The sequence below is a fragment of the Pongo abelii genome, chromosome 13, assembly GCF_028885655.2.
Source record: "Pongo abelii isolate AG06213 chromosome 13, NHGRI_mPonAbe1-v2.0_pri, whole genome shotgun sequence".
NCBI lineage: Eukaryota > Metazoa > Chordata > Mammalia > Primates > Hominidae > Pongo > Pongo abelii.
In genome coordinates, this window is record NC_071998.2 from 85,314,499 (window position 1) to 85,340,269 (window position 25,771).

Genomic DNA, 25,771 nt, shown 5'->3' on the forward strand with positions numbered 1-25,771 from the left:
CTTCTTTAATTTCTTTCAGCAGTGTCTTACAGTTTTAAGCATAGAGGTCATTCACTTTCTTGGTTAAATTTATTCCTAAGTATCTTATTCTTTATGATGCTATTGCAACTTGAATTTTTTTTTTCTTTTTTTGAGGCTGGGTGTCACCCTTGCCCAGGCTGGAGTGTAGTGGGGTGATCATAGCTCACTGCAAACTTGAACTCCCAGTTTCAAGTGATCCTCCCACCTCAGCCTCCTGAGTAGATGGGACCACAGGTGTGCGTCAGCACGTCTAGCTAAGTTTTTTGATTATTATTATTTTTTGAAACACAGTTTCGCTCTCATTGCAGGCTGGAGTGCAATGGCGCAATCTCGGCTCACCACAACCCCTGCCTCCCGGGTTCAAGTGATTCTTCTGCCTCAGACTCCCATGTAGCTGGGATTACAGGCGGGCACCACCACACCCAGCTAATTTTGTATTTTTAGTAGAGACAGGTTTTCACCATGTTGGTCAGCCTGACCTCAAACTCCCAGCCTCACGTGATCTGCCTGCCTCGGCTTCCCAAAATGCTGGGATTACAGGCGTGAGCCACTGCGCCCAGCCGTTTTTTGATTATTAGTAGAGACAAGGTCTTACTATGTCGCCTGGGAGGGCCTCAAATTCCTGAGCTCATGCTCTCTTCCTGCCTTGGCCTCCCAAAACATTAGGATTACAGGTGTGAGCCACTGCACTCAGCCCAATTTGAATTTTTTAAGTTTCACTTTAACATTGTTAACCTTTAGTGTATAGAAATGCAGCTGATTTTTAATGTTGATTTTGTATCTTGTAACTTTGTTAAATTCATTTATTAGTTGTAATAGGTTTTTTGTGTGTGGAATTTTTAGGGTCTTATGAGATCTTGTCATCAGCGAACAGAGATAATTTTACTTCTTTCCAGTTTGGATGCCTTTTCTTTCTTTTTCTTGCTATATTTATTACTCTGGCTAGAATTTCCAGTATTGTATTATACTGAATAGAAGTGGGGAAAGTGCGCATCTTTGTCTTGTTTCTGATCTTAGAGGAGAAGTTTCCAGCCTTTCCCCATTGAATATGATGTGAAGTATGGGTTTTTCATATTTGGCCTTTATTATTTGAGATAATTTTATTCTTTTCTTAGTTTTCTAAGTGTTTTTATTATGAAAGTGTGTTGAATTTTATCAGATGCTTTTACTGCATCAATTAAGATGATTATGTGGGTTTTTCCTCTTTATAATGTGTTGTATTACATTGATTGGTTTTCATAGGTGAACTGTTACTGCATTCTTAGAATAAGTCCTTGGTTATGGTGTATAACCATAATAAACTGCTTAATAAACTGTTGAATTTGGTTTGCTAATATTTTGTTGAGGATTTTTGCATCAATGTGCATAAGGAAAATTGGTCTGTAGTTTTCTTTTTTTTTTTTTTTTTTTGAGATGGAGTCTTGCTCTGTCACCCAGGCTACTAGAGTGCAGTGGCGTGATCTCAGCTCACTGCAACCTCCGCCTCCCAGATGCAAGCAATTTTCTTGCCTCAGTCACCTGAGTAGCTGGGATTACAGGCACGCACTACCACGCCCGGCTAATTTTTGTATTCTTGGAAGAGGCGTGGTTTCACTATGTTGGCCAGGCTGGTGTCGAACTCTGGACCGTGTGATCCACCCGCCTCGGCCTCCCAAAGTGCTGGGATTAGTGGCATGAGCCACTGTGCCTGGCCCTATAGTTTTCTTGTAGTGTCTTTGTCTGGCTTTTTTAGAGTATGGCAGTACTCCCTGATATGTGATTTTGCTCTCTGTGGTTTCACTTTCCATGGTTTCAGTTACCCGAAGTCGGCTGAGGTTTGATAATCCTAAATGGAAAATTCCAGAAATAAAAATTCGTAAGTTTTAAGTTACACGTCACATTCTGAGTAGTGTGATGAAATATTTTGCCATCTTGCTCCATCCCGTCGTCCAGCATTTACACTCTATATGCTGCCCATCTGTTAGTCAGTCAGCCATCAGTTATCGGATGGTCTGCAGTATCACAGTGCTTGTGTTCAAGTAGCCCTTATTTTATTTAATAATGACCAAAAGCACAAGAGGACTGTGCCTAATTAAAAATTAAACTCAGTCATAGGTGTGTGTAGGAAAAAACAGTATATACAGATGGTCCCAAATTTGATGGTTGGACTTAAGATTTTTCAACTTTACCTTGATGCAAAAGCAATATGCATTGAGTATGCACCTCTACTTATGATTGGGTTGTCTGGATAAGCCCATTGTAGGTTGAATATATCATAAGTCTAAAGCGACTTTCAACTTAGTATATTTTCAACTTATAGTCGGTTTATTGAGACGTAACCCCTTTGTAAGTCGAGGAACAGCTGTATAGGGTTTGGTACTTTTCGAGGCATCCACTAGGGATCTTGGAATGTATCCCCCTTGGATAAGGGGGCAACTACTGTAATGCTGGCTTCAGAGAGTGAGTTAGAAAGTGCTCCTTCCTCTTCATATCTTGGGAAGAGGTTTAATTCTTTAACTTTGCTGGAATTCTGGGAGGTTTTTGATTACTGATTCAGTCTCCTTATTAGTTATAGGTCCATTTATATTTTCTCTTTCTTCATGATTCATTTTTAGTAGGTTATGTGTTTCTAGGAGTTTGTTCCTTTTATTTCATTTATCCAGTTTGTTAGCTAATTGTCTATAAGACTCCCTTATAATCCTGTTTCTGTAAGGTTGACCATTATTATCTTCTCTTTCATTTCTGGTATTAGTAATTCAGATCTTCTGTTTTCTTGGTTTGCCCATTAGTTTGATATTTTCATTAAATCAATTTTTGGTTTTGTTGATTTTCTCTTCCCTTTCCTTTTTCTGTTTTTTTTTTTTTTGAGACGGAGTCTCGCTCTGTCACCCAGGCTGGATTGCAGTGGCACGATCTCTGCTCACTGCAAGCTCCCGTGCCTCCTGGGTTCAAGCGATTCTCCTGCCTGAGCCTCCTGAGTAGCTGGGACTACAGGTGTCTGCCACCACGCCCGGCTAATTTTTTTTATTTTTAATTTTTAGTAGAGAAGGGTTTTTACCATGTTAGCCAGGATGGTCTGGACCTCCTGACCTCGTGATCTGCCTGCCTCGGCCTCCCAAAGTGCTGGGATTACAGGCCACTGCACCCAGTCTCCTTTTTTTTTTTTTTTTTTTTTTTAAGGCAAGGTTTCACTCCCTTCTCCCAGACTGGAGTACAGTGGTATGATGATGGCTCATTGCACCCTCAACTTCCTGAACTCAGGCAATCCTCCCACTGCAGCCTCCCAAATAGCTGGGACTATAGGTGTATGTGCCACCATGCTTGGGTAAACTTTTTCTTTTTTGTATTTTTAGTAGAGACAGGATTTCACCATGTTGCCCAAGCTGGTCTTAACTCCTGGGTTCAAGTGTTCTGCCCGCCTTGACCTCCCAAAGTGCTAGGCTCACACTGCACCTGGCCTGATTTTGTCGATTTTTCTGTATTGCTTTTCTGTTCTGTATCACGTTTGTATCTGCTCTGATCTTACCTTCTTTCCTTGCTTTGAGTTTAGTTTGCACTCTTCTAGTTTCTTACGGTGGAAAGTTAAATTATTGATTTGAGATCTTTTATAACCACACATCTACAGCTGTACACTTCCTGTTAAGCGCTGCTTTAAGCTGCATTCAACTGGTGTGTTGCATTTTCATTTTTGTTCAAATGAAAGTTTTGTAACTTTCCTTGTGATTTCTTGTATCTGTTATTTAGGAGTATGTTTTAATATTTTAATATTCATGAATTTTCCAAGTTTGCTTATGTTAATGATGTCTAATTTCATTCTGTGTGGTCAAGAACATAGTTTGTATAAATTAACTCCTTTTAAATTTATTCAGACTTGTTTTACAGTCTTCTTATGTGCACATGAGGATTTATATCTTGTTGGGAAGAGTGTTCAATAAATGTCTGTTAGGTTTAGTTAGTGTACAGTGTTACTGAAGTCTTCTATTTCTTGCTGATCTTCTATTTGTTCTATCAGTTACTGAAAATGGGTATTGAAGTCTCCAGCTATTGTTGATTTGTGTATTTGTGCCTTTTATTTTTAGAGAGTATTGATGCCGATAGGTGAGGATGATGGCTTTTTTTTTTTTCCTAAACGAGACTGGAGTCTCACTTTGTGGCCTAGGCTAGAGTGCAGTGGTGCAGTCATAGCTCATTGTAGCCTTAAACTCCTGCGCTCCAGCGATCTTCCTGCCTCAGTCTCCTGAGGAGGTGGTACTACAGACACATGTCACCATGCCTGGTTAATTTTTTAATTTTTTGGAGAGATCGAGTCTCACTATGTTGTCTATACTGGTCTTGAACTCCTAGCCTCAAGTAAATCTCCCACCTGCCGCCTGAGCCTCACAAAGTGCTAGGATTACTGGCATGAGCTACTGCACTGGGCCTATTTTTTTCCCCCCCTAAGAGATGGGGTTCTTGCTGTGTTGCCCAGGCTGGATTTGAACTCCTAGGCTCAGGCGATCCTTCCAAGTAGCTGGGACTACAGGTGCACACCACCACTCCTGGCTGAGAATGATAATTTGATGTTGCATTGTATAAATATTTTTAATATTGATTCTAAAGGGGTCCTATAAATCAATATGAAAGATTAAAGTCACCAATAAAAAATTGACAGAAGATGAATAGGCAGTTCACAGAAAAAGAAATGCAAATTCCTAATCATAGGAAAGAAGCTCAGCTTCATTGGGAGTAAGGGAAATACAAAATAAAATTAGATAACCATTAAAAAAATCAAATTAGCAAAAATTTTAAAATTATTATTATTTGAGATGGAGTCTTACTCTGTCCCCCAGGCTGGAGTGCAGTAGTGTGATCTTGGCTCACTGCAGCCTCTGCCTCCTGGGTTCCAGTGGTTCTCCTGCCTCAGCCTCCTGAGCAGCTAGGATTACAGGCACTTGCCGTCACGCCTGGCTAATTTTTGTATTTTTAGTACAGATGGGTTTTTGCCGTGTTGGCCAGGCTGGTCCCAAAATGCCTGCCTCGGCCTCCCAAAGTGCTGGGATTACAGGCATGAGCCACCGCACCTGGCAAAAAATGTAAAAATTATTATGCAGTCTTAGGATATGGCGGGACAGGTATCCCCCAAAATTGTTAATGAGACTGTAAGTTGTTCTTTTTTTTAATTGTTAATGAGACTGTAAGTTCTTTTCTTTTTAGCAATCTGTTTAAAGCTTTTTTGTGGTTACCTTTACATATTATTAGGAATACCTCCCCATATTCATCACCCTACTGCAACAAGGCCAATCTTGTTTTACCTGCATTTTCTGTATACTGGTTTATGTCTTGACTGCATTGAATCCAGGTTTTTTGTTTCATTTTGTTTTTTCAAAGAATACTTCTTAAGTGGTGGTATTTTTTTATTGTATTACATCATGTGGCAAATGGTCTCTGTCTGTGATGTTATGATTGATCAGGTTTCAGGTGTTTTCAGTTTGATTATTCCCTTGTACCTTGTCAGCTTTTACCCAGTGATTTCAGTGGCCATTAATGGTCATGGCCTAGATTCACTATTTCAGTAAGGCTGTGAAGTGGCAGGATTCTAAGTTAATTATTCCTTTCTTCATTTGTTGGCCGATTTTTTTTTTTGAGACAGAGTTTCGCGCTTGTTGCCCAGGCTGGAGTCAGTGGCGTGATCTTGGCTTACTGCAACCTCCTCCTCCCAGGTTCAAGCCATTCTCCTACCTCAGCCTCCCTAGTAGCTGGGATTACAGGCACCCGCCACCAAGCCTTGCTAATTTTTGTATTTTTAGTAGAGATGGGGTTTCACCATGATGGCCAGGCTTGTCATGAACTCCTGACCTCAAGTGATCCGCCTGCCTCAGCCTCCCAAAGTGCTGTGATTATAGGTGTGAGCCACTTCCTCTGGCCCAGAGTTAATTTTTGCTGTTACAGTGTTTTAGCTTTGTGCATATGGTACCTCATAGTTTAGGGATAAAGTAGAATTGTTGCTTCAAAGGGTAAATATGTAATTTGTCTAGATGTTGCTGCATTTTCTTCCATAGTGGTGTACCATTTCTATTTGCAGTTTGTGTTTCTTTTCAATTGCATCATCAATAGAAGTTTACAAACGTTTGAATTTTTGAATTTTTAATGTCTGATACTGAGAACTTGTGTTTGAATTTAGCTTAATTTTGCATTTTTCTTAATACAAATGAGGCTACTGAAGGGACATTTGATTTCAGTGAACTGGTTCATATTTCTTGCCAATCTTTTTATTGGGCTGTTAGTCTTTTTCTTAACATTTTTAGAAGCTTTTTATATGTTAGAGATATTAGTTGATTAGGTGACATAAGATGAAGTATTTTTTTGACTCATAATTAGTGAAACTTTTAAATTATAATTGGATTGTAAATTAAAATGTGTATATTCTTTGGCCCTGCAACTTCACTTCTAGAAATTTATCCTAGAATGCTAATAAAAGGATATTAATAGTCCCACCATTTTCACCCTTATGTGTATAGCCAAGGGAACTGGAAACATGTTCATACAAAAACTTGTACATCAATGTTTATAGCAGCATTATTCATAATAGCCAAAGATGGAAACGACCCAAGTGTCTATGAACTGATGAATGGATAAACAAAATGCAGTATATTGATGCAGTGGAATATCATTTAGCTATAAAATTTAATGAAATACTGACACATGCTACAACATGGATGAACCTTGAAAATATGCTGATTGGAAGAAGCTAGACACAAAAGGCTACATGTGGTGTGATTCTATTTATGCATTCTATTTATGTATGATCCCAGAATAGGCAAATCCATAGAGACAGAAAGTAGATTAGTGGTTCTGAGGGGAAGTAGGGGGAGAAGGAATGAAGAATGTCTCCTAATAGGTGTAGGGCTTCTTTTGGGGGGTGATAAACATGTTCTGGAGTTAGATAGTGGTGATGGTTGTATAATCTTGTGAATATTCTAAAAACCGCTGACTTGTGTGCACTTGAAAATGGTGAATTTTATGAAATGTGACATATTTTTTAAAAATAAAATGCATAACCTCAATCTAATCAAAATCTAATTTGAGGGATACTCTATAAAATTATTGGTGAAGAGTATACTAGTATTCCCTGAAAGTATCAAGATCATGAAAGTAAAAAAATGAAAGTCTTGGGAACTGACTTAGATTGGAAGAGCCTAAAGAAATGTGAGAACTAAATGCGGTGTTAAATCTTTGATTAGATTCTGAACCAGAAAAAGAAAATGGGAAAAATGGCAAAATTCAAATAAGGTATGTAGATTAAAGTTTTGTTGCAATGCTAATTTCCTGGTTTAGATAATTATACCATGGTTATAGAAGATTTTAACATTTGGGGAAGCTGGGTGAAGGATATACAGGAACTCTTGGTTTTTGCAACTTTTCTGTAGGTTTAATATTATTTCAGAATCTAAAAAGTTAATTGCAGCAGTTTTAAATAAGTGAAAATTCCATGTACCCCTATCAATATTCGATTGGTTAAAATTATGGCATATGGCACATTCATACAATGAGATACTGAGTAGTTAGCTATTAAAAAGAATGTGGGCCGGGTATGGGGGCTCATACCTGTAATCCCAGCACTTTGCAGTAAGCTGAGATCACGCCACTGCACTCCAGCCTGGGCAACAAAGCGAGACTTCATCTCAAAAAAAAAAAAAAAAAAAAAAAAAAGCTAATTAAGAAACAACCCTAATACTTAATGGCTTAAAACAACAACCATTTATTACAATTCTTTGGGTTAATGGTTTGAGTGGAACTCAGCGAGAGTTCTTCACTGATTTCTCTCGTTGTGTCTCATGCTTCTGCAGTCACCTGCAGGCTTGATTGTAATTGGTTCGTCTAAGATGGCCTTGCTCTTATGTCTGACGGTTGGTGATGGCTGTTAACTGGTTTGTCTGTGAGGCTTTGATAGGGAGAGTTTCTTATCCTCTCATATGCCTGTGGCAGGAAGATATTTCTCCTTGTGGTAGTCTTGAAGATCTTTGGCAATCTAGGTTCAGAAATCCATGTTTTCACTTCACCTGACTGTTGGTTAGAGGAAGTTGTCAAACCAGCTTTGATCTAGGGACATGGAGAAACAGACTGAACCTTTTGATGGAATTGGCAGCAAAGTCATATTGTGAAAATGTGTGTGTACAGGGATGAGAGCAATTTGTAGCTCTTTGTTTTTGCAGTTCTTTGTTTTTGCAGTTTTCCACAGGAGGATGGAATAAGATTTGTATTTTTAAAAAGTTCACTCTGAGTGTAATGTCACCACAAGTTTGGAGGGGACAGGGAAAACGAGTCAAGGCAGGGTTAACAGGTCATTGCAGTAATCAGTGGGAGAGATGATAAATAAGAGCGTGCAAAGACATTATTGCACACTTTTCATCCTCTGCTTCTAAACATCTCTGGAATTGGGATATCTCAAGATATTCCATACTGATTTAAAGTCATCCGAGCTGTCCCTCAGGCCTTTGAGCATGTGATACCCATACCCATCTCTCTTATTATGTAGGTAAAGAAACTTCAGCCCTAGAGAAGTTAAGTTGCTAAGGAACACATAATTCGTAAGGGACAGAGCAGTCAGATCCTGGAACCTTAGTCTCTTGAAGATCCAGTTGATTTTCTACTAAAGCTCCAGTGATTTGCATCGATGGGACAGATCGAAAGTCTATAATCTTTTTTTTCGAGATAGAGTCTTGCTATGTCGCCCAGGTTGGAGTGCAGTGGCGGGATTTCGGCTCACTGCAACCTCCGGCACCCGGGTTCAAGCAATTCTCCTGCCTCAGCCTCCCAAGTAGCTGGGACCAAGTAGCCCGCCACCATGCCTGGCTAATTTTTGTATTTTTTGGTAGAGGTGGGGTTTCACTATGTTAACCATGCTGGTCTTGAACTCCTGACCTTGTGATCTGCCCGCCTTGGCCTCCCAAAGTGCTGAGATTACAGGCTTGAGCCACTGTGCCCAACTGAAGGTCTATAATCTTAGCACCTTCCCTTATTAGGGAAGTGAAGGCATCAGGGATAACACAGAATGAAGTTTTATTTTAAATGACAGAGGTAGGCCCTAAATTTATTTTACACATTTTTTTCTATACCATTTTAAGATAATAGATTTCTTATATTTCTTTGCTAATTTTCATAATAACTTTCTTTTTTAGCTACAAGGCTTTGGCCGACCAAGTGTGTACCATGCTGCTATTGTCATCTTCCTTGAATTCTTTGCGTGGGGCCTATTGACAACTCCAATGTTGACTGTAAGTATTGCTGAACTGGGTTTGTGTTTTGTAAGAGAAAGAGATAAGTTCTTAGGCATGTATCACTGTGTATGTCTAGATACGTGTTTGGTGTTTGGGAGTAGCTCTTGATAATGATTTCAAACAGCTTGTTTCATTTTTTTTTTTTTTCCATTGTGCTTTCTGAATCACATGTAACACAAAACACCTCTTTAAATATTCCTGGGTAGTACTGCACTCCTATTGAAGTAGACTTGGGGGTGCTGTTATACAAATGAACTGTGTATGTTTAGGAAGATCTTTAAGATACTCTACAGCAGCAATTCCCAACCTTTTTTTAGCACTAGGGACTGGTTTCGTGGAAGACAATTTTTCCACAGAATTGGGTTGGTTGGGGGATGGTTTCAGGATGAAACTGTTCCACCTTAGACCATCAGGCATTAGTTAGATTCTCATAATGAGCGCAACTTAGATTCCTCACATGCACAGTTCAGAGCAGAGTTCGCACCCCTATGAGAATCTAATGCCGCTGCTGATCTGACAGGAGGCAGAACTCAGGTGGTAATGCTTGCTCGCCTGCTGCTCTGTGTGGCTGGGTTCATAACAGGCCACAGACTCATAGGGTCCTGTCCTACAGGAAATTGCAGAGCATTGTTGAAGTCTGTAACTTCTTTAGGAGGATGTTAATGGTCTTTGACTTAAGAACATAGTAAATAGCAGATTGGTGAGTACTTTGTAACAATGAGTAATAATTGTAGGAATGTCTAAATTTCAGTTTTTCGTAGCTTATCTATAGCCATTTCTTCAGAGGTGGTATTGAATATCTTAGCAAGAACTTGTATGTTTCATCTATGATGTGGTTAGAAGGAAGAGAGATGCCAAAGAAAAGATGACGGGGCCAGATCTTAGGTGGCTTACAACTATTTAATGCTTAATTTTAATAAAATATTTTAAATTGGAGTTAAGTTTCAGTTGTCTTAATTATTCTTTAAAAATTATTGATGGGCCGGGCACAGTAGCATATGCCTTTAGGCCCAGCTATTCAGCAAGCTGAGGCAGGAGGATTGCTTGAGCTCAGGAGTTCAAGTCTAGCCTGCGCAACATAGCAAGACCCCATCTCTAAAAAAACAAAAATTAAAAAAAAAAAAAATTGGAGCTTAACTCTTCCTAATCATCATTTTGCCTTACTAAAGAATCCCTCTGGGTATGGATAATCTTTGTTCTTAAATAAGGTTTAGACAGCAGAGAACTTTAGAGGGTGGCTGTTAGCCTGTTAGCCTTATGTAAGACTTTGCTATGAACCTTTTAAAGTTTTTAATTCTTCTGGCACATTTAAAATACAGTTTGAGGCCTGGTGCGGTGGCTCACGCCTGTAATCCCAGCACTTTGGGAGGCCAAGGCTGGTGGATCACCTGAGGTCGGGAGTTCGAGACCAGCCTGACCAACATGGAGAAACCCTGTCTCTACTAAAAATACAAAATTAGCTGGGCATGGTGGCGCATGCCTGTAATCCCAGCTACTCAGGATTCTGAGGCAGGAGAATTGCTTGAACCCAGAAGGTGGAGGTTGCAGTGAGCTGAGATCGTGCCATTGCACTCCAGCCTGGACAACAAGAGCAAAACTCCATCTCGAAAAAAAAAAAAAAATACAGTTTGATTAATTAAAATTATAACTTGGGTGGAACACAGGACTTAAAAATTGCCTGCATCCTTAATCCTTCTTTTTTTCTTATTGCAGTAGTTTTTCCTTCATAGTAGGAAACCTATAGTAGGTTATTAGTTATTAGTTAATGAGGATAATTAGTCCCATTTTGAGTTTCATGAGATTCTAATTTTCCTCACTGTTTGCATAGTGCTGCCTGGGATATAGTCGGTGCTTAATAAATATATTCTTTGAACAAATACATGTGTTTGTTCAGGACACATTTTTAATATGAATATAGATAAACCAACCCACTTTTTTTTCCATTTAAAAAAATTATGGTAAAATACACATACCATTTTCACTGTTTTGAAGTATACAGTTCAGTAGTATTAGATACATTTCATTATGTTGGGTATCTGTCACCACCATCCATCTCTAAAACTCATTTCATCTTTTAAAAATGAAACTTTAGGCTGGGCGCGGAGGCTCACACCTGTAATCCCAGCACTTTGGGAGGCTGAGGCAGGTGGATCACTTGAGGATGGGAGTTTGAGACCACCTTGACCAACATGGTGAAACCCCGTCTGTACTAAAAATACAAAATTAACTGGGCGTGGTGGTGCACGCCTGTAATCCCAGCTACTCGGAAGGCTAAGGCAGAATTGCTTGAACCTGGGAGATGGAGGTTGCAGTGAGCCAAGATCGTGTCATTGCACTCCAGCCTGGGCAACGAGTGCAAAACTCTTTCTCCAAAAAAAAAAAAGCCCAACTCTGTGATAGTTTGACTATGCTATAATGTGTGTAGGTGTGAATGTCTTTTTTGTTTATTTTACTTGGGGTTTGTTGAGCTTCTTGTTTCCGTAGATTAATGCTTTTCATCACGTTTGGGAAGTTTTTGAACATTATTTCTTCAAATATTTTTACTGTCCCTTTACTCCTTTTGAGACTCTCATTATAGGTAAGTTCCCGCCCCACCCCCCTGACAGAGTCTTGCTCTGTCACCCAGGCTAGAGTTCAGTGGCGTGATAGCTCACTGCAACCTCTGCCTCCTGGGTTCAAGCAATTCTCCTGCCTCAGTCTCCCGAGTAGCTGGAATTACAGGCGTGTGCCACCATGCCCGGCTAATTTTTGTATTTTTATTAGAGACGGGGGGTTTCACCATGTTGGCCAGGCTGGTCTCGAACTCCTGACCTCCTGATCCTCCCGCCTCGGCCTCCCAGAGTGCTGGGATTACAGGCATGAGCCACTGCGCCCAGTCATAGGTAAGTGTTTTACACTTGATAATGTCTCATACATCTCTGAGGAGCTGTTTATTTTATTTTTATTTTTATTTTTTTGCCAATGTTTTCTATGCTTTTGTTTGAATAATTTCTATTTATTTGTCTTCAAGGTTTGTTTCTTTCTTTGTTCTTCTTAAATTGTCTGTGTTGTCACTTTAGTGGATTGTTGATTTTGATTACCAAATTTTTAACTGCAGCATTTCCACATTTCTTTTTTATAATTTTTATATTCTATTTGAAATTTCCTATTCACTGAGTAATTAACATGCTTTTTTTTTTTTTTTTTTTGGAGACGCAGTCTTTCTCTGTCACTCAGGCTGGAGTGCAGTGGCATGATCTCGGCTCACTGCAACCTCCACCTCCTGGTTTCAAGCGATTCTCAGCCTCCCGAGTAGCTGGGACTATAGGTGTGTGCCACCACGCCCGACTAATTTTTGTATTTTTAGTAGAGACAGGGTTTCACCATGTTGGCCAAGCTGGTCTCGAACTCCTGACCTCAAGTGATCTGCCTGCCTTGGCCTCCCAAAGTGCTGAGATTATAGGCGTAAGCCACCACACCTGGCCCATACTTTAATTCTTTTTTTTTTTTTTTTTTTTACGAGGTGGGGTCTCGCTATGTTGTCTAGGCTGGTCTCAAACTCCTGGGCTCAGGCAGTCCTCTTGCCTTGGTCTCCAAAAGTGCTGGGGATTACAGGTGTGAGCCACCACATTTGGTCTCCTCTAATTCTTTAAACATGGATTCGTTTAGTTCTTTGAACATATTTATAGTATCTGCTTTGAAGTTTTCGTCTGCTATATTCAACATCTGGGAACACTCAGAGACTCTTTCTGTTGACTCCCTTTTTTACCTGAGTGAGTTATACGTTCTTGTTTCTTTGCATATTGCAATCATTTTTTGTTAAAACCTGTATATTTAGATAATATAGTTTTGCAATTTTGGACTTTTTTTTTAAGAGACAGGGTCTCACCCTGTTGCCTAGACTGAAATATAGTGGCACAATAATAGCTCACTGCAACGTCAAACTTCTGGGCTCAAGCAATTGTCCTGCTTCAGCCTCCTGAGTAGCTAAGACTACAGTTGTGTACCACCACGCTTGGCTAAAGCTTTAACTTTTTTTTTTTTTTTGAGACAGAGTCTCTCTCTGTTGCCCAGGCTGGAGTGCAGTGGTGCGATCTTGGCTCACTGCAACTTCTGCCTCCTGGGTTCGAGCGATTCTCCTGCCTCAGCCTCCCGAGTAGCTGGGATTATAGGTGCCTGCCACCATGCCTGGCTCTTTTTTTTTTTTTTTTTTTCGTATTTTTAGTAGAGACGGGGTTTCACCGTGTTAACCAGGATGGTCTGGATCTCCTGACCTCATGATCCGCCTGCCTCGGCCTCCCAAAGTGCTGGGATTACTGGCGTGAGCCACTGCACCCGGCCTTTTGTTTTTATTTTAGAGATGGGGTCTTGCTGTGTTGTCCAGGCTGGTCTTGAACTCCTCCTCACCTCAGACAGTCTTCCCACCTCAGCTTCCCAAAGCATTGGGATTACAGGCATGTGCCACTACACTTGGCCATGGATTTTGATTTTTTTCTCACCTTGAAGGTTGTTTTTGTTTTGCTTGTTTAGTAACTTGCTTGGACTAAATCTGTGAAGTCTCTACAGTATGCAGCTGCTGATGTCTCTTTTCAGTTTTTATTTTTATTTTTATTTTTAAGCTTGGCTTGCTTGGGTTCTCTGTCTCCATTATTTAGGGATCAGCCAGATTGGTAACAGATTATAGTTAAACACCTCGAGCCAGTAAACTTTCAGCTCTCTACTAATGGATCTGTATGTGAGCTGGAAGTGCATTCTTACTTGAGGCCATGTTTAGTTCTTCCCTGGCTTTTGCTCTCTGCCAGATTCTCTTGAAATCTCTGTATGTGCAGCTTCTGATGGCCGAGGATGTATGAGTGGCCAAGGATGTATATTGTCTAGAGTCAACTGATTAGGGGAGAGCTTTTCAAGCCTCTTGTGGCTGTCTCACCTCCTACAACTACCTGTTATATCCCTGGCTTAGTCCACCAGTCTGCCACTAGTCTTCCGTGTTTGCCCTGTTAACTTGACAACACTCCAAATCCAGTGAGTCCTCTCAGGCAGCAGCATGCCCTGCTTAAACTAATCCCCACAGAGCTGGGGTTGGGAGAGCGGCAGGAGTCTGGTAGCAGCTCAAAACTGAAAACCACCGTTTCTGCCTGAAGTTCAGTAACTTAATAAATAAATGCTCCCAGTTTGTTTTATGCCTTTGGTTGAATTCCAAAGCACTGAAATAGGTCTATACAGCTGTACTGAAAGATAATTTGTTAATCTTTTTATACTGTCGTGTCAAATGTGAGAAGTCTGACAATTTTTTTTTTCTTGTAGATATTGGGTTTATAATACTTTCTTTTTTTTTTTTAAATTCAAGGCCAGGCGTGGTGGCTCACGCCTGTAATCTCAGCACTTTGGGAGGCTGAGGTGGGCAGATCACGAGGTCAGGAGTTCGAGATTAGCCTGGCCAACATAGTGAATCTCCGTCTCTACTAAAGATACAAAAAGTAGCCAGGCATGGTGGCACGCGCCTGTAGTCCCAGCTACTCGGGAGGCTGAGAAAGGAGAATCGCTTGAACCCAGGAGGCAGTGATTGTGGTCAGCCGAGATCACGCCACTGCACTCCAGCCTGAGCAGCAGAGTGAGACTCTGTGTCAAAAAAATTAAAATTAAAATTAAAAAATAAATAAATGAAAGAAATTCAGATCAAACCATTAGAGGGTTCCTATAATATTTCTGAGTAACATAGTTAGAAAAACCAGTGGATTAGCTGATATCTCAATACTTTATGCACTTTTCAATTTCTGTATTTCCCTGATTGTCCTAAAAACCAGAAAATAGGAAAGCTGTTCTACCCTCGCAATATAAAATTATAGGATTTTGAGCTGTGTTAGGAGTTTGATCTGACGAAAATACGATTCTATAGAATATATTTTCCTAAAGTTTCCTCATGGCTAAAATAAAATAGGAACCAGATACCTTTTTGTGTAAGCTTTTAGTGGAAGTATAATGTGTACAGAAAGATGTACAAAATACACAGCTTGATGAATTTTTATACAGTAAGTACACTTATATATCCAGTACTATACCACACTCCCAGAAACAATCCTAAGTAATTTCTGTCCTTGTCACATTTCTAATATGACAGTTTGGCCTTTGTGTTTGTGTGTTTAATATTATATAAGTGGAATCATACAATGTATACTCTTTGTTGTCTGGCTTTTTTGGCTTAGTACGTTTATGAGATTAATCCATGTTGTATGTAGCAACATTTCATTGTTGTATAGTGTGTTGTTACATAACCACATATGATTTTCTGTTATCTTGGGCAGGAAAGGATTAATTCAGCAGGCCTGAGTTGCTCAAGTCTTTCATGTTCCCAAGAGGACCATTTTCTGTGACTGGTCGTTGACAGGCCAGAATTGAGCTCTTGGAATATTTTGCGTTTTGTGTGATTGAATCTTTGAACTTCACTGTTCCAGTTTGTGCAAACAGCATTATTTATGGTGAACACCTCCTTTCCTTCTCATGAACTAGAGAGCTTTGGTAGCTGGTCATTCATTGTGTGCCTTCAAGATCACCCGCCAAGAAAAACCCTGGACTCCTAGGCTTTTGTGAGCTTCCATAGTAGACAACACTTCACATAATGTTGTTATAGTTTCTCTTTTTCTTTTCTTTTCCTCCAAGACAGAGCCTGGCTGCTGTTGCGCTATCTCGGCTCACAGCAGCTCCGCCTCCTGGGTTCAAGTGATTCTCCTGCCTCAGCCTCCCGAGTCCTGGCTAGTTTTTGTATTTTTAGTAGAGATGGGGTTTCGCCATGTTGGCCAGACTGGTCTCAAACTCCTGGCCTCAAGTGATTCACCCGCTTCGGACTCCCAAAGTGCTTGAGCCACTGTGCCTGGCCATTGTTACAGTTTATTGCTGGAGGAATTAAATGCTTTATGTGTGACTCCACTGGGAGAGGACCCTTAGAAGCATGCACCTGGCTTCCTCCAGACTTTGCCTGATGTCACTTTTCCCTTTGCTGATTTTGCTTTGTGTCCTTTTACTGTAATAAACTGTAAGTATAACAGTTTCAGAGTCCTGGAATCCTCTTAGCGAATTGCTGAACTTAGAGATGGTCCTGAAGTCTACTGACACAAATCCATTCTGGTGTTGGACATTTGGGTTTCCGGTTTTTGCCTATCACAAATATTGCTGTTGTAATATTTCTTGTATATATCTTTTGGTGAACATGTATACGTGTTTCTTGGAGTATATATCTGGGAGTAAAATTGCATGGTTGTGTTCAGCATCACTATGTGGTGCTAAAAGTTTTCCAGAGTGGGTGAACAATTTACTCTTCAGCCAGGCAGACTCCATATCTTCACCAGCAATTTGAATTCTGGTAGGTACATTATGGTTTTAATTTGCATATTCCTAACGACCAATGATGTTAACCCCCTTTACATATAACATATATTTATTGGCCATGTGAATATCTTCTTGTTGTCAGTTCATGTGTTTCATCAGTTTTTAAAAAATTGGGTTGTGTCCCTTTTTCTTATTTGTAGGAGTTCTTTATATATTCTGGGTACAATTTTTTTCATGTGTACGTTCGTTTGTCTCTATACGCACACATATACTTATTATTGATATCTTTTCCTTATTCTTGGATTGTCTTTCTTTTTTTTTTTTCGAGATGGAGTCTTGCTCTTGTTGCCTAGGCTGGAGTGTGCAGTGGTGCGATATCGGTTCACTGCAACCTCCGCCTCCCGGGTTGAAGCAGTTCTTCTGCCTCAGCCTCCCAAGTAGCTTGGAATACCAAGCCTGGCTAATTTTTGTATTTTTAGTAGAGATGGGGTTTCACCATGTTGGGCAGGCTGATCTTGAACTCCTGACCTCAAGTGATCTGCCTGCCTTGACTTCCCAAAGTGCTGGGATTACAGATGTGAGCCAGAATGCCCAGCCTGGGATTGCCTTTCTGTTCTCTCTCTCTTTTTTTTTTTTTTCAGGGTAGGTAAAGTATTTTTATTATAAATTTCAGGATCTAAAAAATGATTTATTACATTTACTAAGATTAAGGTGACCTTTTTGAACCAAGCCACGTGTGCCCTGCATAGTGACGTCGTGACCCTCGGGCATGGAAAAAGACACAGGTCTACCCAGATAACCCGGATAACCTTCTGAGGTCTCCTCAGCCCTTTTCGCTAGTGGTCACCCACCACTATGGTTACTTGCCAGGAACATCTCTATTGCTGGATGGTCCCTGTCTATAACCCTGGGTTAGTATATTTTTTCCGATATGTGACCTCAGTCTTACTACTGACTAGTTCTATGGGTCTCTTGCTAGGTGGTAAGGATTTTTATTCTTGGGCTTATAGAGCCAGTTAGATCATAACTCTTATGAAATATAGAGTGTCCTAAATATCACTGAAATAAAAAGTAGGAAAAAGAAGCTTGAATTTTAAGACTGAGGCTGCTCTGCAGATTCTAGTTTGGCTTTCAGAGTTCAAGAATGGCGGCATCTTCACCTGAATTCTTCAATGCCAGGGCCTTTCTGGTCTCTTAATGCCTTTGGATGACACTAATTTTAATTGAATTTAAGTTTTTATGTAGTTGAATTTATTTTTCCTTATGGTTAGTGTTTTTAAAAAATCCTGTTTAAGAAAACTTTTTCTACCACAAACCTTAATTGGTTTATTGTTCTCATGTAGTCCTATCATCCAAAAAGATCATTGTGTTTGGTAGGGGGTCAGTATTCACTTTGGTTGCAGAAGAATATATAGTTGAACCAGCATCATTTATTGAAAAAATTCTTCTTTCCCCACTGTACTGTGTCACCTTTGTCATAAATGAGACAACCGTCCACATATGGGTTTGTTTCTAAATTTTTTAGTATTCTGTTGAGCTATATTTCCTTATGCCAACACCATCCTGTGTTAACTTCTATAGTAATATTTTTTTTTTGTGGCGGGGGCAGTGGAGTCTCACTCTGTCACCCGGGCTGGAGTGCAGTAGTGCGATCTCGGCTCACTGCAACCTCCGCCTTCTGGGTTCAAGTGATTCTCCTGAGTAGCTGGAATAACAGGCGTGCACCACCATGCCTGGCTAATTTTTGTATTTTTAGTAGATACTGGGTTTCACCATGTTGGCCGGGCTGGTCTCGAACTCCTGACCTCAGGTTATCTGCCTGCCTCAGTTTCCCAAAGTGCTGGGATTGCAGGTGTGAGCCACTGCACCCAGCCATAATATCTTGTATAAATTCCTTAGTGTGGTTCATTTTCCTCAAGATTGCCTTGGTCTAAGCCTTTTTTATGTCTGTATATATATATTTTATAATCAGCTCTTCAATACCCACAAAATAATCTGCTAAGAATTTTGATTATGATTGCATTGACTATAGATTGATTGTGGAAGAATGGACATATTGTTGTCTGCTTTTTTTTTTTTTATTCTTTGATTGAGAGTCTCACTCTGTTGCCCAGGCTGGGGTGCAGTGACTAGATCTCAGCTCACTGCAGCCTCTGCCTCCTGGGTTCAAGTGATTCTCCTGCCCCGACCTCCTGTGTAGCTGGGACTACAGGCGTGTACCACAACTGGCTTTTTTTTTTTTTTTTTTTTTTTTTTTTAAATAATAGATATGGGGTTTCAGCGAGGCTGGTCTTGAACTCCTGGTCTCAAGTGAGTATGTTGTGGAGAAATACTTTGAGACTGTCCAGATATCTTGTTCCTTTTCTGTTGTCCTACTAATTTTAGCATCCATAAATGCTTGTCTGCAACTGTTTTTACTAAAAACTGTGGTATTTGTCTAATGACATCTGTTTCCCTATTTTGTTCAAGATCAGCCTCGGCGAAACCCCATCTCTACTAAATTAGCCAGGCATGGTGACGCACTCCTGTAATCCCAGCTATTCAGGAGGCTGAGGCAGGAGAATCGCTTGAACCCGGGAGGTGAGGTTGTGGTGAGCCGAGATCGTGCCACTGCACCTGAGCCTGGGTGACAGAGTGAGACTTTGAATCAAACAACAACAAAAAGACAGTATGTCTGTTCTTCCCCAATTATTCTGTGGTCAGTGCAATCATAATCAAAATTCTTAGCAAGTTATTTTGTGGCTATTGAAGAGCTGATTATAAAATACATGGAGACATAAAAAAGGCTTAAACCAAGGCAATCTTGAGGAAAATGAGCCACACTACAGAATTGGTCATGGATGAAATCATGGGGTGTCGAAGCTGTCTTCTTGAGTTGAGTCAGTTCCTGAGTTGGGGCCACAAGATCAGATGAGCCAGTTTATCGATCTGGGTGGTGCCAGCTGATCCATTAAGTGCAGGGTCTGCAAAATATCTCAAGCAGTGATATTAGGAGCAGTTCGGGGAGGATCAGAATCCTGTAGCCTCTAGCTACCTCATTCATAAACCATAATTTCTAATCTTGTGTCTAATGTTGGTCCTACAAAGGCAGTCTAGTCTACAGGCAAGAAGGAGGTCTGCTTCAGGAAAGGGCTATTATTGTCTTTGTTTTAAAAAACTATAAACTAAGTTTCTCCCAAAGTTCATGCTATGCCCAGGAATGAACAAGGACAACTTGGAGGTTAGAAGTAAGATGGAGTCGGTTAAGTTAGATCTCTCACTGTCTCAGTCATAATTTTGCAAAGGCTGTTTCAAGTTTACAGTCAGGTTGTAGCCAGTTTTCCACCTGTAGTCTAGATACCTGTGGTTACTAGAGTGTAGTTCTTCAGCCCAGGTGGAAAGCCTTATTCCCTAAAATTTAATGCAGGGACTGGTTATAGGCACTGTTGCTCTGTGAAAGTGTGGATATTCTAGAGTACTGAAGTACTCTATGGGATTATGTGGTCATAGGACTTTGTGCACTTTTGGCAGCCATAAGAGATCTGGGGCACCATCCTTTTTGAATCTCATTCCATTCAATTCTGCAAGTATCCCACTTAGAAGTCCCACAGTTTTCAGAGAACTATGCTTGTGATTGTTATCCTGGTGCCATATCTGTAGGTCAGCAGCTTTGAGAGGAAGACACCAGGGAGCTTACTTTGTGACCTTTTAGTACCCTTTCATTTATGGCTATTTTTTCCTACTCCTCTGATTTGGGAGGTTTCTTTCTGGGTTCTGGAAAATGAACTTCTTCAAGGTCTTCTCTTTCACCTTACCTTCAAGTGCTACTTTTCTTCAGCTCTTTTTTTGTTGTCTTTTCTCATCTGTTCTGTATCATCCAGAAGCGCCTTATGATTCTTGGCTTTCTAGGAATGCTGTAAATTTAATTTCATGTTTTTTCTGTTATATCTGTGGAAGTGGACAAACACAGCTCTGTGTATGTTTATTACATGTAGATATTTCTAAGCTATGTTGTACTGGAAGACAGTTCATTTCTTAAAACTTTATAGTTATTGTTTTAAAAGTGAGAAGCAAGTGTTATTTTTTTCTTTTAAAATGTTGCCTATTTTTTTCAAGCAAATGCCATTTTATTTTATGTTTACTGTAGTCCTTCTCAAGAATACTTAAAGGGGATATTTTCCTTGAGTTATTTATTTATTTATTTATTTAGATAGATAGATAGACAGATAGATAGGTAGATAGATACAAGGTCTTGCTCTGTTGCCCAGGCTAGAGTGCAGTGGTGCAATCATAGCTCACTGCAGCTTTGATCTTCCGGGCTCAAGCCAATCCTCCCACTTCAGCTTCCTCAGTAGCTAGGATTACAGGTGTATGCCACTGTGCCTGGCTAAGCTTGAGATTTTTTTTAATACAGAGATGTTAAAAATGAAAGCTTTGATCTTCTCTGAGATATTTAATACACCTTTTATTATTAGGTTTACTTTATTCTGATAACATTTGTTGCCTTTTGTAGCTAAATTATTTACATACTTTATTTTGGTTTTCAAACTTTATCATAAGCCTGAGTAGAATATATCTGTTTTATTTATAACTGCTTTATTTTATGAAGGTTAGCCTTTTAAAATTATTATTGACTTGTTTTACTTTTTTCTCTAGTAAGATTTCACTGTTTTCTTTTTGGGGGGAGGTTGGGTAGAAAACAGTAGAAAAGTTTTTAAAAGCATGGATTGAACATTTTTAGAGGAATTGCCTGCATGGTAGCTTGATTGCTCAGAAATGGGCCCATGCGGTCAGAAATTACATGAGATCTATTTAGTGTGCAACTCATTAAGTATATATTCTGTCATTCATCCATAGATACAGTTTTGCCAAATTAAAATGATGATCTCTTATTCCTAAACTGCATCACCTGTACAAAGGGAATGCAAGTTTGCATCATTTTCCATGTAGAATTACAGCAGTGGTCTGAGGTCGAGAGGGTGAGGTTTGAGGTGGGGGCAGGGAAGGATCAGCACTGCTGCTCCTTTGACAGCATGAGAGAACCCTGGAGGTGTTGGTGCTGTGTTGACCAGCACTCACTCCACCCTGTATTTCCCACTGAAAGAAACTAAGAGGAAGCTTGTGGGGAAAGGGAGTCAGAGAAATGTCCATGGTCTCTTAGCTCTGATCTGACAGAGTATAGAAGGGAGAATGTGGGACTGAGAGACAATGGGTTAATAATGGACATGATCAGGCCGGGAGCGGTGGCTCACGCCTGTAATCCCAACACTTTGGGAGGCCAGGGTGGGTGGATCACAAGGTCAGGAGTTCGAGACCAGCCTGGCCAATATGGTGAAACTCCGTCTCTACCAAAAATATAAAAATTAGCTGGGTGTGGTGGCGGGTTCCTGTAGTCCCAGCTACTCGAGAGGATGAGGCAGGAGAATCGCTTGAACCTGAGAGGTGGGGGTTGCAGTGAGCTGAGATTATACCACTGCACTCCAGCCTGGGCGACAGAGTGAGACTTCATTTCCAAAAAAAAAAAAGTTGACATGATCCGATAAGCATTTTTTAAAAATACGTTTTTGTTTTGCATTTTACCATGTTTTTGTGATGCATGTGACAAATCAAGTTATTCAGCAGTTCTAGTCTTTATATTATTCTTTAAAGAAAATTTCTATATCTCTGTGACTTACATTTATTATTTTTGGAAGATTTTTTCTGACAACTTTGGTATTTCACTTGAAATATTTGGTGTCCTTCATTTGCTTTTCTTTTTCTTCAGTACAGGCAAGTAGAGTTCAAATGTCAGTAGCCGAGATGACAAACTTTTTCTAAACCTTAAAAATAATGTTGTTAGAGGAAACGTTGGAAATAATTTGTGAGTAGATTTTAATTTCCGTTTTTTAAAGACTTAATTTTTTAAAGAGTCATTTAAGGTTCACAGCAAAATTGAGAGGAAGGTACAGAGATTTCCCCTGTATCCCTTCCCCTACATACGCATACCCCCGCTTTTTTTTTTTTTTTTTTTTTTACTGTGGACATTCCTTTCTAAAGGGGTACATTTGTTTTTTTTGATGAACTTACATTGACATACTGTTATCACCCAAATTCTGTAGTTTAGGGTTCACTCTTGGTATTCTATACTCTGAGTTTTGATAAATACATAATGCATGTATCCACCATCATAGTATCATACAAAGCATTTTCATTGCCCTAAAAATCCCCTGTGCTCTGCCTATTCATCCCTCCCTCCTTCACAGTCCCTGGCCACCACTGATCTTTTTATTGTTTCCATAGTTTTACCTTTTCCAGAATGTCATATACTTGGAATTATACAATACAATATGTAGCCTTTTCAGATTGGTTTGTTTCACTTAACTATGTGCATTTGAGGTTCCTCCATGTTTTTTAGTGGCTTGGTAGCTCATTTCTTTTTAGTGATAGTCTGGATGTACCACAGTTTATTTATTTATTTTTTTGGATTTTATTGATATTTTATAATTTTTCATTGCAGGGCTCATTTATGTAGCATGCCATTAAGAGAGGCAGAAAATTTTTCCTTTAACTTAAATTTGAATTTGTCTTGATGTTTGTTTGCTTTTTGTAGGTTCTACATGAAACATTTTCTCAACACACATTCCTCATGAATGGTCTCATTCAAGGTGTAAAGGTAAGAAAAAATTTTTATGTGGTTTGTAATGAACCAAAGTCAGGAATCCTTGGTAGTTTAACTCTGGAAATTTTAGTGGGACTTTGGGAAACAAATACTATTTGTTCTGGAGACAGAAATCTAAATTTTTAGCTGGGTTATTAAAAGTCACTTTAAAATACAACACAAATACATAAGGCATAGAATGGTTTACTGGCAAATAGCAGTGTGAATACTCTATAGGCCTAACTTCATTTTTATTATTGTGTACACAAAAGGGCTTAATTATTATGTAACTTTTAACTTCTCTGCCTATCAACAGAATAAAGTGGGCAATTGCTACCATCTTCTTTTTAGGTATACTAAAAAGAAGTATATCTGAGGAAGAAGGAAGCCAAGCTGATAACACTGGCCATGGCTTTGTAATAACTGAGCCACTTGATTTAATTAGTCTTAATTCATTATGTCAATTTTAATATGATATATATAAAAACAGCTTTAAACCGTTTTCCTGTTTGCACCGAGAATACTCACCAGCAGTGCTGCATTTACTCCAAGATAACTTTGCCACAAAACATATTGCTTTTATTATTATTTTCGCATTGCTTTAGTATATAGACTTTGGAAACAAAAGACATCATTCTATTGATAGCATTCTTTTTCCTCATTCTTTTTTTTTTTTTTTTTTTTTTGAGATGGAGTCTCGTTCTGTCACCAGGCTGGAGTGCAGTGTGGTGAGATCTCGGCTCACTGCAGCCTCCGCCTCCCGGGTTCAAGCAATTCTCCTGCCTCAGCCTCCCGAGTAGCTGGGCCTACAGGCATGCACCACCACGCCCAGCTGATTTTTGTATTTTTAGTAGAGACAGGATTTCACCATGTTGGTCAGGATGGTCTCGATCTCTTGACCTCGTGATCTGCCTGCCTTGGCCTCCCAAAGTGCTGGGATTACAGGCGTGAACCACCGCGCCTTACTGTTCCTCATTCTTTTAAATACTTTTTTTTTTTTTTTGAGATGGAGTCTCGCTCTGTTGCCCAGGCTGGAGTACAGTGGCGCAATCTCAGCCTACTGCAACCTCCACCTCTTGGGTTCAAGCAATTCTCCTGCCTTAGCCTTCTGAGTAGCTGGGATTTCAGGTGCCCGCCACTATGCTCACTAATTTTTGTATTTTTAGTAGAGATGGGGTTTCACCATGTTGGCCAGGCTGGTCTCGAATTGCTGACCTCAAGTGATCTGCCCGCCTTGGCCTCCCACAGTCTTGCAATCACAGGCATGGGCTACTGCGCCTGGCCTGTATTCTGTTTTTAGTAGTGGTGTTTCCAGTTACAAACTATAGTAACACTCTATCACTGAAAATGTCAAATCCTAGAAAACGCAGCACTTCTACCTGTGATGTTAACATTGTTCTCGAACAGTTACCGGCTGAAGATTCATTTGATGAATCCAGTTTTTTGAAATAGACAATTCTGATGATTCAGGTGATTCTGATGTTAGTTCTGTTTAGAAATAACTCCAAGAACACTTTTTATATTTTATTTTCACATTGAAAAATCAATCATATTTGCTTCAGCCTCAAAGAGTGTGTGTATGTAAAATTATATGAATGCTGGCAGTGAGCTGCACTTGTTTTTTCTAAATAGGAAAAGAGTTAAATAGGGGTTTAAAGTATAATAGTATTTTTTAGTCTCTTATAGTAAAGCATATGAGTATAGGGTCTAATTTGTGCTTTCCAGTTTAGATAATGTCAATCTGTGCATAATTATACATTGTACTGAGCAACATACTTAAAATTATTCCCAAGGCCGCACGCGGTGGCTCACCCCTGTAATCCCAGCACTTTGGGAGGCCAAGGCAGGCGGATCACGAGATCAGGAGATCGAGACCATCCTGGCTTAACATGGTGAAACCCCGTCTCTACCAAAAATACAAAAAATTAGCTGGGCGTGGTGGCAGGCCCCTGTAGTCCCAGCTACTGGGGAGGCTGAGGAAGGAGAATCGCTTGAACCTGGGAGATGGAGGTTGCAGTGAGCTGAGATTGCGCCACTGCACTCCAGCCCGGGCGACAGAGCGAGACTCCGTCTCAAAAACAAAACAAAACAAAAAACAAAAAACAAAAAAAAATTATGCCCTAGTAATGTGCTGAATTTAGCCATTGTAATTCGTTATTTTCATAGCTCTTAGAAAACATTCATATAATAATGTTAAATATTAATAAATAATATTATTTGCCTGTTTTCAAAAATAATTTGAGGATATTTTTATGTAAAATGGCATTTTATTTATTTTTTATCATTTGGGTACTTTTTTCTTTTTATAGCTGTATGGCTTTTTACTAAAGAAAAGCGAAGTTCAAATGCCCAACAGTAATTATGTTGAACACTTAGTACACATAAATAGACCAAAGGCTACTGAGAACACTGGACTTAGATAAAAGTGTTATAGGTATAACTACAACTTAATTTATGAATAAATAAGAAAAAAGTCCCTGGCTGAAAAGGATAGTGGAGATTTATTTCTCAATATTCTTTAATTTGGACCACCCCCACCAACTGAGCAGATGTCCCAGCGTTAGACCAAAAATGACTGCTTTCCCCGCCAGCAATT

General features: G+C 39.7%; 1 protein-coding gene across 1 annotated transcript in view; it reads left to right on the top strand.

The window, feature by feature from the left end:
• Positions 1-25,771, top strand: part of MFSD14B (major facilitator superfamily domain containing 14B) — an 86,278-nt gene that overhangs the window by 31,435 nt on the left and 29,072 nt on the right. The window contains exons 2-3 of the mRNA XM_002819976.6: positions 9,159-9,254; positions 23,128-23,190. Coding sequence (XP_002820022.2) covers positions 9,159-9,254; positions 23,128-23,190 — 159 coding nt within the window. The remainder of the gene's footprint in view (positions 1-9,158; positions 9,255-23,127; positions 23,191-25,771) is intronic.